The sequence below is a fragment of the Dermacentor albipictus genome, chromosome 1 (assembly GCF_038994185.2).
Source record: "Dermacentor albipictus isolate Rhodes 1998 colony chromosome 1, USDA_Dalb.pri_finalv2, whole genome shotgun sequence".
Taxonomy (NCBI): Eukaryota; Metazoa; Arthropoda; class Arachnida; order Ixodida; family Ixodidae; genus Dermacentor; species Dermacentor albipictus.
In genome coordinates, this window is record NC_091821.1 from 456946261 (window position 1) to 456958217 (window position 11957).

The 11957-nt window shown below is 45.1% G+C and overlaps 2 protein-coding genes across 5 annotated transcripts in view; one reads left to right on the top strand and one right to left on the bottom strand.

Annotated features, from left to right (window-relative positions):
- LOC139054791 (uncharacterized) overlaps positions 1–5468 on the bottom strand; it is a 65204-nt gene extending 59736 nt beyond the window's left edge. Inside the window, exon 1 of the mRNA XM_070532408.1 lies at positions 5229–5468. The gene's annotated coding sequence lies outside the window, so the exon portion shown is untranslated. The remainder of the gene's footprint in view (positions 1–5228) is intronic.
- Positions 5469–5511: 43 nt separating this feature from the next.
- The window catches only part of LOC139054793 (uncharacterized), a 134260-nt gene continuing 127814 nt past the window's right edge, over positions 5512–11957 (top strand). For 2 of the 4 annotated variants that reach the window (XM_070532412.1, XM_070532411.1), the window contains exon 1: positions 5512–5887. Coding sequence is in view for 1 of the 4 variants with exons in the window: in XM_070532414.1 (XP_070388515.1) it covers positions 5861–5887 (27 nt within the window). In the remaining 3 variants the exon portion in view is untranslated. The remainder of the gene's footprint in view (positions 5888–11957) is intronic. The other 2 variants (XM_070532414.1, XR_011511509.1) reach the window with 2 other exon arrangements.

Below are 11957 nucleotides of genomic sequence, written 5' to 3' on the forward strand. Positions count from 1 at the left end.
CTAGGTTGCCGCTGCGTTTGAAGAGGGAAAAAACATTTAAAAAAGCCGTTGTCGGGCGGCCCGGCGTGCACGTGGATCTCGAGGCAAGAGGCGCGAGGAGCGGAGCCTCAGGCAGCAGGGCTCGGCGATTGCGAGTAGGCTTAGCTGGGCACGGCCGTCACCTTGCAAGTTTCAGGATTAGTACTTGCGTGAAGAAGAAACTCACGGCGGTGGGCGTGGTCTCTCTGAATGGCGCTTCTTGAGCTGAGTCGAATGCTGCGGACAGTCAAGCGTTGCGAGGGGGCGATCCGCAGGAATTGCAAACTGAATCGGGAGCACACGTAGAGCAAGTCTGCTCGGTTTGCCCTCTCATCTGGGAAGAGAACAGCAATTTACAATAGGTAGCAATGCACTGGAAGTGGTAAGGGAATACATCTACTTAGGGCAGGTAGTGACGGCGGATCCGGATCATGAGACTGAAATAATCAGAAGAATAAGAATGGGCTGGGGTGCGTTTGGCAGGCATTCTCAGATCATGAACAGTAGGTAGCCGTTATCCCTCAAGAGAAAGTGTATAACAGCTGTGTCTTACCAGTACTCACCTACGGGGCAGAAACCTGGAGGCTAGCGAAAAGGGTTCTAATCAAATTGAGGACGACGCAACGAAATGGGCATGGACAGGACATGTAATGAGGAGGGAAAATAACCGATGGTCATTAAGCGTTACGGTCTGGATTCCAAGGGAAGGGAAGCGTAGCAGGGGGCGGCGGAAAGTTAGGTGGGCGGATGAGATTAAGAAGTTTGCAGGGACAACATGGCAACAATTAGTACATGACCGGGGTTTTTGGAGAAGTATGGGAGAGGCCTTTGCCCTGCAGTGGGCGTAACCTGGCTGATAATGAGGGTGTGTGTGTATATATATATATATATATATATATATATATATATATATATATATATATATATATATATTCCTTATTTCGAACCTTAACTAACCTCAATTCCGAATTAAGGTTAGTTGTACCACTCCTAATAAATCTGTAGCTTTGTGGATTCATTAGCAACCCGTCGCCGCTTTTCAACCAGTTAGCCTGCGACAGCATCGCCATCGATATCCAAATGTACTTGACGCTTACTGTACATTTTGTTCGTACCACCGTATTGTTCGCTCTCGTATTTCGGATTCTCCTGGGATCTTGCGCCTTCTGTGTTTGCCATAGTTTGATCATACAGCGGTCATCGCATACATAGAGTCGTATGGGGGCCGGTAAAGTACGGTATGTCGACATCAATCCGCGCCTTCGGCAGCAGCTTGGCAGTTCCGTTAACCAAGTGAACGAGGCTGCTTGCCCAAGTTAATTTTTTTTTGCAAGTGCAAGTGCTTTATTTTCTTTACATAATCATGGTAATACAGATATCTGGACCGATAGCCAGGGAAGGCTAGTTTGCGGTCCAGTGACAAATTACAAAGACAGGTCAGGCGCAGTTTTGAACAGCACAGTATTCCGGAACATGTCATGAGTTATACAGACAACAAACATTTTGAAAATACTCGTACATAATGAAAGTAAGTTAGAGATTCTGGTTATCAAGAAAAAAGAATTTGCTACATTGCTTGAAATTACGTGCGGTTTTAACTTCTAGGGGTAAAATATTCCAGATTTTTGCACCAGTGAATTCAATTAACCTTTCACCGTATACATTGTAACACTTGGGTAAGTTGAGGTTACCTTTTAAAGCATGTCTTGTACTGCGAGTTGGAAATGAAAAGACGTTTCGAGGAATAGGAAAGTTAGTGCATAAAATATTATTAACTGAAATTGACATCTTGTGATTACATAGTGCATTAACGGATAACACATGTTGTGTTTGGAAAGCATCATTAAATGTATCACTGGCATATTTTGAAGGGCCAATTATTTTCAGGGCCCTTTTCTGTAGTTTTTGTAAAGGTTGTAAGTATGTCATGTAGGTCACACCCCATGATTCTAAACAATAACTAATATGACTATGGCAAAACGCATAGTAAAGGGATTTGAGTACATCGTGGGGGAAATATTGCTTCGCTTTAATTAGGGAGTAACAACCATATGCGACCTTCTTGCATACACTATGAATATGTGCTTCCCAATGTATATGCTGGTCAAATATGACGCCCAGATATTTGAACGAATCAACTTCTTGGATGGGGCTTTTATTTAACATGATATTTATTTGACTGGTGTCGACATTGTTTCTCCTCGATCGAAAAACTACATATTTTGTCTTATTGCTATTTAAAGTCAATTTGTTTTCTAAGAACCATGAAGAAATGTTTGATAACTCGGACGTCACATGCGTTTGCAGTGCAGAAAGTGTGTCTCCTGTGAATAATAAAGCTGTGTCATCTGCGTACATTAGAACGTTTGAGTTCTGAAGAGCATTAGGGAGGTCATTAATGTACAATGAGAATAACACAGGACCGAGCACTGAACCTTGTGGGACTCCGCTGGTGACTGTGCTGTATGTAGAATAATAATCACCCATTACTACCATTTGTTTCTGTGAGGATAAATAGCTGGAAAAAAATTTTAGGGAGTCCTTTGTGACACCATAACATTCAAGTTTTTGCAGTAGTATAGAGTGAGAAACGGTATCAAATGCTTTCTTTATATCCAAAAATATTGCTACAATTATTTTATTATGATGAAGTGCAGAATTTATTAATTGCGAAAGTGTTAGCACTGCTGTTGATGTCGATCTGGAGGGAACAAAACCATGCTGCTGCGGACAAATTACATTGTTTTCAGTTAGAAATTGCTTCAATCTCTTGGAAATAAGTTTTTCAAAAACAGTGTTTATCACACTCAGAACAGAAATTGGCCTATAATTCTCTGGTTGGTTCGAATCTCCGCACTTGTATACGGGAACGACTTTGGCTGTTTTTAATATATCTGGATACGAGCTGGAAGCTATCGCTAGATTGAATACTTTGCATATGGGACTGCAGAGAATGTCGATATTGTCTTTTAAAATCCTAGTGGATATACCATCATGACCAGCCGCTTTCTTTAGATGCAGTTGATTTATCGTTGATATGAGTTCATCATGAGGTATTTCTTCTAGCTGAAAGTCGTTGTCAACTATTCTAGGTAGGGCAGGTACGGGATTACAAGATAAAATCTGGTTAGCCAAATTCGTTCCTACGTTAGCAAAATAATAGTTAAAATCATTAGCTACTTGTGTCGATGGTTTATCAGGTTGAATGCTCTGCGTTTTGCTTTTTCCTATTACTTCTTTTACGATTTCCCATATCCTTTTCGTATTACCACTCTCGTTCTTAATAAGGTTAGTGTAGTATTGCTTTTTCGATTTTCTAATCATACTAACTGAGATATTTCTAAAGTATTTAAAGCTCTCCCTGTAATATGAATTTGATTTGTTGCGTTTCCATTTACGGTAAAAAGAGTCTTTCTGCTTTAATGTTTCCAGTATAGTGTTGTTTATCCAAGGACACAGTGGTCGCTCGTAATTGCGGCGCACATATACCCTTGTAGATTGCTTAATGGCATTGCAGATGCATTGAATAAAATTTTCACATTGAGTGTGAACATCACGCAAATCGAATACTTTCTTAAAGTCTATGCATTGGAGCAATCGTCGTACTTCTGCATAATTTATACAGGAGGATCTTCTATCGCGTGTATTACACAAAGAGGACATGTATTTACGAGGTAAAAAGAGAAACGTGGGGTTGTGATCTGCAATGGTAATATCGTAAACACCAGCTGATACATTAAATTCAAAATTACACAAGATGTGATCAATAAGAGTTTCGGAGTGGTTTGTAATGCGTGTCGGAGAAGAAATGACATTTTTTAGATTGAGTGATTCAAGTAAGAACATGTAATCATAACAATTCTGTTTTAAAAGGTCAATATTAAAATCTCCGCAAACGACTATAGTGTCATCTGTGGAAATAAGGGGTACCAATATTTTCTCCATACTTGCAACAAAATCATTCATGTTTGAAGAAGGAGGCCGGTACACGACTCCTACTTTTACACCGCATTTCAATTGAACAAATAGAATTTCAGCATGAGACTGACAGATCGAGCTTTCAGGGAGCTTAACATATTCAATGTCACTTTTAATAAATAGTGCCACCCCTCCACCTCGGGTCGTCCCTAGTCGCGGTTGCGACACAGTAACGTATCCCGGTAGCTGGACTGTTTCACCTGTTTTTAGCCATGTTTCTGTTAGAGCTATAATGTCATAATTAAATGTATGCTGCGATAAGTATGCTGATAGGCTTTCAAAGTTTTTTCCGATACTGCGTACGTTGCAGTGCAAAAGTGAAAAATTATCTTGCTTACGATGTAAGACTTCAAGTTCGTCAAGGTTATAGGCCATCAAAACCAATTAACGTCGTTAGCGAGAGCTGCTAATTCCAAGTGTTTATACAATTTGAGCAAAATCTTCGGTGCTTGTGATATGGACTACACGTGAGTTTTCAGATTTCCTCATTAGAATTTTTCCGTCCGATACCCATGTGAATTTCCAGCCTTTTTCTCGTTTTGCTTTCAGTGCAAGACCCAAAAGAACTTTATTTGCATGACACAAATGTTCATTTATAAAGATCGGGGTGACTTCGCAATCAAAACCCAGGTGACTCGTGTTAATTCTTTGTTTTTTTGCCTTTTTCAGAATTGTGTCCCTAATTTTTCGAGAAGCAAGCTTGACAATGATGTTTGGTGCAGTTGTATTATTCTTCGTAGGAACGCGGTGTATCACATCAATGTCAGAGTCTTTAATTTCTACGTTCAAGCAGCTAGAGATGGCTTGCATTGTGGTACCGAGGTTCTCTCCAGCCTTAATTGGAACACCTTTAATTTCCAAGTTGCTATTACGACTGTATTGTGCAACGGCAGTCAGCTCTTGTTTAACATTCTTCAGTTCATTTGACAGGCGACTGTTTTCCTTTCTTATTGCAATGTTGTCCGACTTGACTGCAGCGACTTCCAGTTTGATTTCTTCAAAACTCTGATTAATAAAGTTCATTGCTGATTTCACTGATTCCATTTCGCCCTCAATCACTTTGATGAGATCACGTTTTAATTCTTCGTGATTCTTTGCGATTTGTGCAGTCAAATCTGACATTGCCTTAGCCAGCTCCTTTACAGTACTCATTTTAAAAAGTTTCACCCAGAGAGCAGTCCAAGAGCTACAGTGCGCGCAAGTTGAACGTTTCAAAATGCTTCAGCACATACCTGCGTGAAGTAAGGTTTGCGGTTAGTAGCCGTCCTATCCTGCAGCTGCCTGGACTGCTCTCGAATGATCCTTTTGCCCGGTCAGTACATCGCTTTTATAGTCCTGGGATGACGTCACGGTTCCGTCCGGGGGCGTTGTCCGCAGCCTCCAGCGTAGTTTCCAACTTGATAAGTGTATCGATGCGCTGACACGTGCGAGACAAGTCACGATGTGACGGCGATATGAAGTGGATGCACTGGCCTCGTTGCAGACGGGTTCCCTAGGTGGTGCCCTGGAATGCACTGCGTGAAGTAAGGTTTGCGGTTAGTAGCCGTCCTATCCTGCAGCTGCCTGGACTGCTCTCGAATGATCCTTTTGCCCGGTCAGTACATCGCTTTTATAGTCCTGGGATGACGTCACGGTTCCGTCCGGGGGCGTTGTCCGCAGCCTCCAGCGTAGTTTCCAACTTGATAAGTGTATCGATGCGCTGACACGTGCGAGACAAGTCACGATGTGACGGCGATATGAAGTGGATGCACTGGCCTCGTTGCAGACGGGTTCCCTAGGTGGTGCCGTGGAATGCACTGCGTGAAGTAAGGTTTGCGGTTAGTAGCCGTCCTATCCTGCAGCTGCCTGGACTGCTCTCGAATGAATGACTGCTCTCGTCTTCGTTCACCAGGTCAGTCTTTGCATTCACCGTGTTGCACCTTGTGTCACGCAACACCGAGATATCTCTCGCTCCTACGGTGCCGGAAGCAACCGGAAAGGCCTTGGCCAGAAATTTTAGCGGCGTCGCCATTATCGCATCGATGACGGGAACCTTGTCCCCATTTCTCAGCTTGAGAAATCCGTCACGTATCTTATCCTGGTGACCTACTTTAGTGCGGGTGAAAACGCATGATGCCTGTAGTCTGTTATTATTGCTCGCTTGGTTGTTGTACGATAGGTAACCCTTTCCATTACAAGTGTAACATACGATGGCCGCGTTAGCCATGGGTTTGTTGCGACATAGCAGCGGTGAATGGTTTCCGCGTTTGCAGAGCTAACAACGCGGTAGTGGCGGGCAGCCTTTTCCCTCTTTTCAGTTTCCTGTCCCTCGGCTACGACAGGATCACCTTTCTTTGTTTTGACTATATTTCCTTCCCCCTGAGCTTCCAAGAATTGGTCTGCCAGCTCTAACATATCCTCCAAAGATTCTGCCTTCCTCTCCTTTAGGTAAAGCGACAAATTCGGACCACAACCATGCAAAAATCTCTCTCTAATCAGGAGTGCGCAAAGGGAGCTGTACTTGGTCTTGCTTTTGGAAAGTTGGACCCATCTATCGAAATATTGACTTAGCCGAGCTGCATATTAGGTTGCCATTTCAGCCCCCTCTGGTTTCTCGTTATTGAACCTGTCTCGAAACCCATCTGTTGTGAAGCGAATGGGCCTCAGAAGAGCAGTCTTCCTTTTTGTGTAGTCCGCTGCATCGTCTGGCAGTAACCTTCAGTAAACGCTGTGCTTCTCCTCTTAAGCAGGTCGGAAGCGCGTTCGACCACTTGCCTTCGGGCCACTTCTGACCTCTGTCGATATTCTCAAACAGCCATATAAATGCGTCAAAATCCTCCCTTCTTTCATCGAACCTGCTAGTGTTTATCGGAAAATTGTGTTCCTCCGGTTTTTCTAGGTGCTCGCTGCTAGCCCTCCTTCCAGTGCCACTTTGAATAAGCTGGAACCTTAATCGCAACAACTGTGCTCCCCGCTCTGCGGCTTCCTTCGCGCCACTCGCTCCCTCCCTGTTTCCTCTCGAGCCGACGCCCACTCTTCTCGAGCCTGGCCCGGCTGTTCCACAATTCATGCCCTCAGCTCACCGACCTCTAGACCTACCTGTTTGCCTTGTTCTAACCACTTGACGAACTCCATTCCCTCCAAAATGCCGCTACACCTCCAAAACATGCGTGCTCACAATTCACATGCACGGGCATCCTACGTTTAGCAATAATCTGTCCGTAGCTCTAATCGATCAATCTCCACGACTCTCGTTCTTCGTTCACTGTGCTGCTTTTGTACAGAACGTCCTATCTGCGGACGCCACATTAATGTCACGGCTTGTCACCCGTTCGTAGTAGGCGCAACGTCATCGACGGGGTATACAAGTGGTTTGTCGTTCTGTACTTAAGCGAACACAGCGAAGAAGTCAGAGTTGGTAGAAAGGGAGAAAAAATTATTTATAGACTGACAACGACAGGCAAATTAAACGAAACACAAAAAGAACACATGAACACTAACACCCATGCACTCAATCTAGACCAATTATGAATACGAAAGAAATACAACGAACAGTTAACAGTGTATATAGAAATTAGCACTACACAAAACACACTTAGTGGTTGTCAACTAAACAGAGTTCACAAGAAAACAAACTGTGGCATACGCATTGCCGGGCAGCATCAGCAAGGCCATGAAGCGTGGAGTGAATTGCAGAGCTTTCCCGAAGAACACTGTCAAACCGATCTCGATGGATGCGATTGCTGGACTGGGTTTCCCGGAAATCTAGGTCTGACGTCTTCCCTCCAACAGGTTAAGAGCGGAAATGCCGTGCGCTTCGTTGTAAACATTGGTTTGTCGTCTTTTACGTCAACTAGTAACTCGCAATTCAGATGTGGCTAGGTGGCCCAGGCGATACTGGACGGCACTAGCTCCTTGACGCTTCTCTGCAGATTGTAGGCTCAGTTTCTAGGCTGCTCAGCTTGGTCTGAAGGTTGCCTTTAAGTAACTTATCCGTTGCCTAGTTCTCTGTGTAGGGGAATGGCAGAAATTGTTCACGATCCAATGAAGTTCACCCAATGGTATCCCGGCTCATTCTGTCCCGGCAATTGTATCCTCGTCTTGCCCGCCCCTCTTTAATTTAGGGGCGAGGGAACGGGTGATTGACCCCCGCTGTTAGAGGTCGCGCACTTGTATTGCGCCACACACGCACACCCTTGAGTTCGTGGCGGGCCTCTATTGTTCGTTCACTAACACAGGAGAAGCGACGGCAGCCAGTCATTCAGCGCTACCGGTAGACAGACATTGTCAGCATTTCGTGGGCCCAGTTTTGCACGGACACACCACATATTTCGGTGTATTCGCTCTTCTGGTATCTTAGCAAGCTTCTCAATGCATGCCCAGGGCAGAGAAAACACGGGGGTTCCCACAAAATACCGTCAGTGGATCCCGGTCCTACAGACGACAAAAAACAATAATCTCCAAACCTGCCTTCGACTTCTTTCGGCCGCTTGTCTGAGTGGCTGGCAATACCCCTGCTGTTAGCCGGTTACTATTTCTACAACCTTTTGGCAACCGTTGATCTGTGCTTCGCCGAATCGAATGTCGCACCGTGACACCTCAGTGAACCTCTGCCCTGTACCAGAACAAATTCCTATTTTTCGTTGGGTCATCTGATATCACAGCCCACTGCAGAAGGACGTAATGTCTGTGCCGCTTCCAGTAGAGCATGTTCTTTGTCTGAGGGAACCTCTGTTCATGTATAGTGTGGTGTCATCGGTTTACAGGGCGTAGCCCAAATTTGGCATGGACTCGAGCTATAGGGCGAGGCGAGCCCTAGCAATGTCGAAGAGTAGTGATGATAATGTGGCTCCATGAGGCGTTAGTCTATTGGGCATGGTGAACACAGACAATCTGGTTCCTCCTATGCCACGGGTAGGGAGAGTTTACGTGGCTTAGGGTATCCCATGCGGCCACAGTATAGTGACGAGGAACTCGTACCCCTTTCCGCCAATACCCGTAACCAAATCTACACCCTGCCTACACCGAAAAACATGAATGCCTCAAACAAACGATTATGCACGTGACGGCGCCAGAGCCAGACAACTAAGAAAAAAGTTGGGTGCGAATCCAAGCACATTTTACATGGACGCAGCCCGCTGTGGCACACATTGCCTATCGCTGGCTGCCGTTGGCTCAGTCAAAAGACCAGGTGTATTCACCCGCGGCTAAGCCAAGACAAGCTCGGCAAACACCGTGGAAGTCGTAGCGGTAGACCTCGCAATCAAAACCAAAGAAGTCACGAGGCAGGAATCACAAATCTTCACGTACTCTCAAATAGCCTGCAATTATTTCAGTAGAGGCCACGTTCCTGCATGTGTCACCGGCTTTTCTAGGTGCAAATATGAACGAGGAACTTAGAATCATGTGGTGCCCGGGACACATTGCATACAATGGGTAACGACAGTGAGGGCAGTCCAGCTCGAGCTGATAATCACCAAGTGATTATCCCCCGTCCCGACAACCTCCCACTCCAGGAGCCCCACACGCACCGGAATGTCCTAGAACGTCAGTTTCGAGAAAGACGGCGCTACTCCCCGCCACACCCTGAGCTAGTTGTAAGGGAAGCGCGTGTGTGGCTCCGCCTGCAGACAAATACGCACTAGCATTTGTAGTTGAAACATGCCATCCACTCCCGCGTAGGCGCGGGAACTTGCCCGTACTGCCGAGAGAAGCCAACTCTCTCCCACATTACGTGGCAATTCGGGCTCTAGCCACCAAAAATCATTACTCCTACCGTTCCGGCAACGAAAAATCAGAACGGAGCACTGGGAGACCAGCCCACAAGCGAGGAAAAGAAGGCCCAAGTGACACTCCTCGACAAAGCACGGTAGGCTGCGGGGTCCAGTGGAGCCCTGGACTAGGAGCACTGCCCAACTACATCCCCAGATCTTTTCCTTTTTACAGTAAAACATTTTCGATTCAGTTCAATTCAAAGGTTGCGGCACTTTCGTTTCCCCTAATCAGAGTGAACAAACCTGCTATCACAATATTTAAGTATCCGCTAGGTGCTCGAAAATGCGGATATCCTGGCCACTGCAATCAGTGCCAGTGGAGTCCATTTATGCTGCAACAGAACTCTTCGTTCGCCAAATTGGTGCTTGCGAAAAGGCATCATGTTTGTCGTTTGCAGTCTGTCGTTTATGCTGATATCACCGCTCTAAAACACGCAGCGCAAAAAAAATCATGACCTAAATACACGCTCATCGAGTCTCTAATCATCGCGGCATGGAGAACGAGCAAGAGTGACGAGCTAATTTTTGCACAAGGGAAAGTTTTCTTCACGAATTCATTTTTTGAGAAATCCGAGACACTTAGTTGATGAAAGTGTGCAAGTCATCCAATTATCTGAGATTAAGTCGGTCTCGAAGGGATGTACGGCCACCACTAATTGCGGTACCATGAGGAAAAAATGGCGGTGTGTGAGGAAATTGTCATATCAAAAATTAAAAAAAATTTGTATGAGTCTTGAACAAAGTAAAATATCACAAGAATATCCCTTCATAATCATCTTAGCGTATGTACTTTCATAATTATGTGTGCCTGCTGTCTTCAAAAGATGGTGCCCAGAATATTACCTTACCTTTATACAATAGTGAATAATAATAATGCGGCAGGTATTTAGCAACGCACCTAGAATATCAAAGAAACAACCTGCTTTAATAAGTCAACTTTGAGATTACAATCAGGAATATAACTCTCTTTTTGAAGAACTGAACGTTTAGCTCACAAAAAACAAGTTGCGTGATTAACAATAGCACCTACTTACAAAGGAAACCTGAGTTCAATCTTTGTTTCAATTTCGTCACGGAGAATACTAGAGTACATACTTATGGTGGCTCCTTCCTAATTTATTTTGCAATAGCCTATCTAAACTGTTTATTGAATACCCTAAATATTGAAATTCAAATGCGACTGCCAATACGGATGCACATCACCCACAACACGACTTTTTTCCAACTCAGGACAAGATGTAGCATGGCCACGATACTCTCCGCAATCATGGAATGTTTGCTAGATATTTAAAACTAAACACCATACACTGCACAGTGTGCTTTCATTCTTCAGACATGAAATTGGTCCTGTGTCTAATGGAAGTTCAACATGACAAAATGTAGCAGTAACCTGCCCTGGCCAAAAATCTTATTTTTCGTATCTAATATGTCCAATATGTACAGTGTCATTCAGTTTAGACCTTAAAATATGCTAAGAAACTGCCTTACGCCTGCATTTCAAAACGATCCTGCACGCGAAGCTCCTCCTGCACTGAACCCCGTTAAGCACACAGTCGTCCCTCGAATAAAAAAAGACGCTACGATTCACAAGAATTGATGTGAAACGTCAATAAAGAATAGTGACTATATCGGCCAATGAGTGGTGTTGCCATCTACTTCCGTGCTTGGAGATTTACCTGAGGTCGGCTTCTGGACTACATCGCGGTGGCGTCAGCCTGCTATCGCGAGAGAGAGAGACGCTGGACGGGCCAACACCCCCTAGAAAGCACAAGGCCTGCTTACTCCGATCCATGACGTCACGCTACCTGGTCCCAAATTTCCATTGACAAGGCTGGCGTGATGAAAGTGGTGACGTAAAAATCACTGTTGCATATTCGGGAGCGTGCCCATTAGATTCTATGGCAGTCGGTCCAGGTAACACGACGCCATGGATTGGAGTGAAGAGGCCTTGTGCTATCTAGGCTGTGTTGGACGGGCGCCACCGCGCCGCTTTGCTTGTCGCGTTTTTTTTTCTCTCTCTCTCTTTCGGAGCGTCTGTGGCCGACGCACATGAAGCAGCTAGCGTCATCTTGGGGCGCGCTGAGCCTACTCGGTTATTCTCCGGTGCGCGGGCGGGATGCACTGCGCGGTAATGGCGGCAGATACGAACTTACGGTGGTAAACATCGCCTCGTCTCGACATCGTTCGTTTCAGGGAACTAAGCAACGC